This window comes from Arachis ipaensis, chromosome B06, assembly GCF_000816755.2.
Source record: "Arachis ipaensis cultivar K30076 chromosome B06, Araip1.1, whole genome shotgun sequence".
NCBI lineage: Eukaryota > Viridiplantae > Streptophyta > Magnoliopsida > Fabales > Fabaceae > Arachis > Arachis ipaensis.
The window spans coordinates 124714467-124716394 of record NC_029790.2 but is presented as its reverse complement, the minus strand read 5'-3'; the positions used below and the strand labels follow the sequence as shown (position 1 = coordinate 124716394).

The following is a 1928-nucleotide window of genomic DNA, read 5'->3' as shown; positions in this document are numbered from 1 at the left end:
AATATACAAAATTCAATTAAAAACAACATTTAAAATTCAAACTCAACAAAATTATATTTTTCATAGATTTTATATTAAATTTATTTGAAAACTTAATATAATATTGAGTGAAATTAACTATTATAATGTTAGCTTTTTAGCATTATTCGTTAGAGAATACTAATTAAATTTATCCAACTAATAACCTCATTAAATGAATTAAAGGTGAGAGCATAAGCAGGAAAAAATAAATACTCCGCTATAAGAATAGGATAATTAATAAGAATAGATCTATGTATGCATTCACTTAAATTTATTTAAACTCAAAATGTTTTTAGCCGTTTCCTTAATCTATGTGAGCAACTATAACAAGATAATTATTGAAAAAGTCTAAGAGGTAAACAGTTTTATTAAAATTTAGTTATTATTTAATCAGCAAACAAAATAATTTTATACTATTAGATGTAATCTTATACTAATATTAAAAATATTAATAATAATTAATTGATCATTATAAATCACAAAATATTTTGGCTAATTATTTTTATTAAAAAAAAAGTAGACAAATTAATTCATCAATATGCTTAGAAAAAGTATAGGGTACCAATATATTATTTGTCAACTTATTACCAATAATAATTAATATTAAAGATACTATACTTCTACTAAAAGACACATGTATAAAGAGACATATTTAAAAAATATATGGACAAAGACACTTCCATCAGACATAATCATAATCATAAAACAAATATTGTACCATACACAGGAGTTGGTAGAATCCTTATTAGTTAGGTAACGGAATTGATATATAAACCGAAATAAATTAAAATTTTAGGTACAGTTGAAAGAGATTATCAAAGTTAGGTACAGTTGAAAAGAACTAATAACTAACACTGTACTACATTAACATTTTAAAATTGCAGAAACTCATTAACTTTAAAACAGGCATATATTCATGGAGGGAGTAAGCTAAGTTGTAACATTTTCCAACCTTTTAATTCAGTTCATATGTAGTGTTTGTTGTTGAGTATGTTATGTTGCAGAGGGGAAAAAGAAAAAGACAATAGGAACCATTCTTGCAAGGAAAAGGATTGTAAATTAAATATTGTTACCCAATGACTCCAAGAAGAAAAATCCTACCGACCAACGAGGCTTTAAATGTGGGCAATCCACTTGACCTGCGCCATTGAGTAAATTAAATCACCAGAGGAGTGTTAAGGACTAATAGATTTTATAATTTGTAGTTATTAATTAATTATTATTAGTATTTTTAGTTGTGTAAAATTATATTTAATAATATGAGATTACTCATTTTTTTTTGGCTGAATAAGTGCGGACAAAATTTTAATAAAAACACTAGTTCTTAGACTTTTTCAAATTGTAAAGCACACAATGTCACAATGATAATAATAATAATGATGAAAGAGAGTTGATAGATGAACCTGGTGGTGAAGAAGATGAAGGGAAAAGGCAGAAGAAGAATAAAGGTGGAGATGGCATATGAATAAGCAATGAAAACATAGTAACTCAAGCCTTTCTGAGTGGCTGCTTTGAATAGAACGCTGGAAACAACGCTGAAGCATTCAACTGCCACCATTGCACACAATGGAACCACGTTCATGTACCAATAACATCTACCTGATGATGCCATTTCTCTCTCTCTCTCTCACGCGATGGAACCACGTTCTTTCTTCAAGTTTCTATTTATTTATAGTTTCCATCTCTCTCTCTCTCTCTCTCTCACTCAAGACTCAAGTGACGGTTGCATAGGCCACACCCTCACCTACACTCTAATTAATTAATTAATAAGTCGCACTAACTATCACACCTCATATATCATATCCCATATAACTTGTATGTCATGTGAAATAACAAAAATCGTATTAGGTACGTATTAAAAATCAATCAATTAATAATATAATATATAATATTCATTAAATTTATGT

General features: G+C 27.6%; 1 protein-coding gene and 1 long non-coding RNA gene across 3 annotated transcripts in view; one reads left to right on the top strand and one right to left on the bottom strand.

Moving 5' to 3' along the window:
• LOC110263556 overlaps positions 1-388 on the top strand; it is a 16639-nt gene extending 16251 nt beyond the window's left edge. The window contains exon 3 of the long non-coding RNA XR_002349374.1: positions 375-388. This is a non-coding gene — a long non-coding RNA (uncharacterized LOC110263556). The remainder of the gene's footprint in view (positions 1-374) is intronic.
• Positions 1-1709, bottom strand: part of LOC107605316 (WAT1-related protein At5g40240) — a 6673-nt gene extending 4964 nt beyond the window's left edge. Inside the window, exons 1-2 of one of the 2 annotated variants that reach the window (XM_021104993.1) lie at positions 1425-1709; positions 1095-1160 (exon numbers count right to left, since the gene is read on the bottom strand). In XM_021104993.1, coding sequence (XP_020960652.1) covers positions 1095-1160; positions 1425-1633 — 275 coding nt within the window. In that variant the 5' untranslated portion in view covers positions 1634-1709. The remainder of the gene's footprint in view (positions 1-1094; positions 1161-1424) is intronic. The other variant, XM_016307160.2, reaches the window with a different exon arrangement.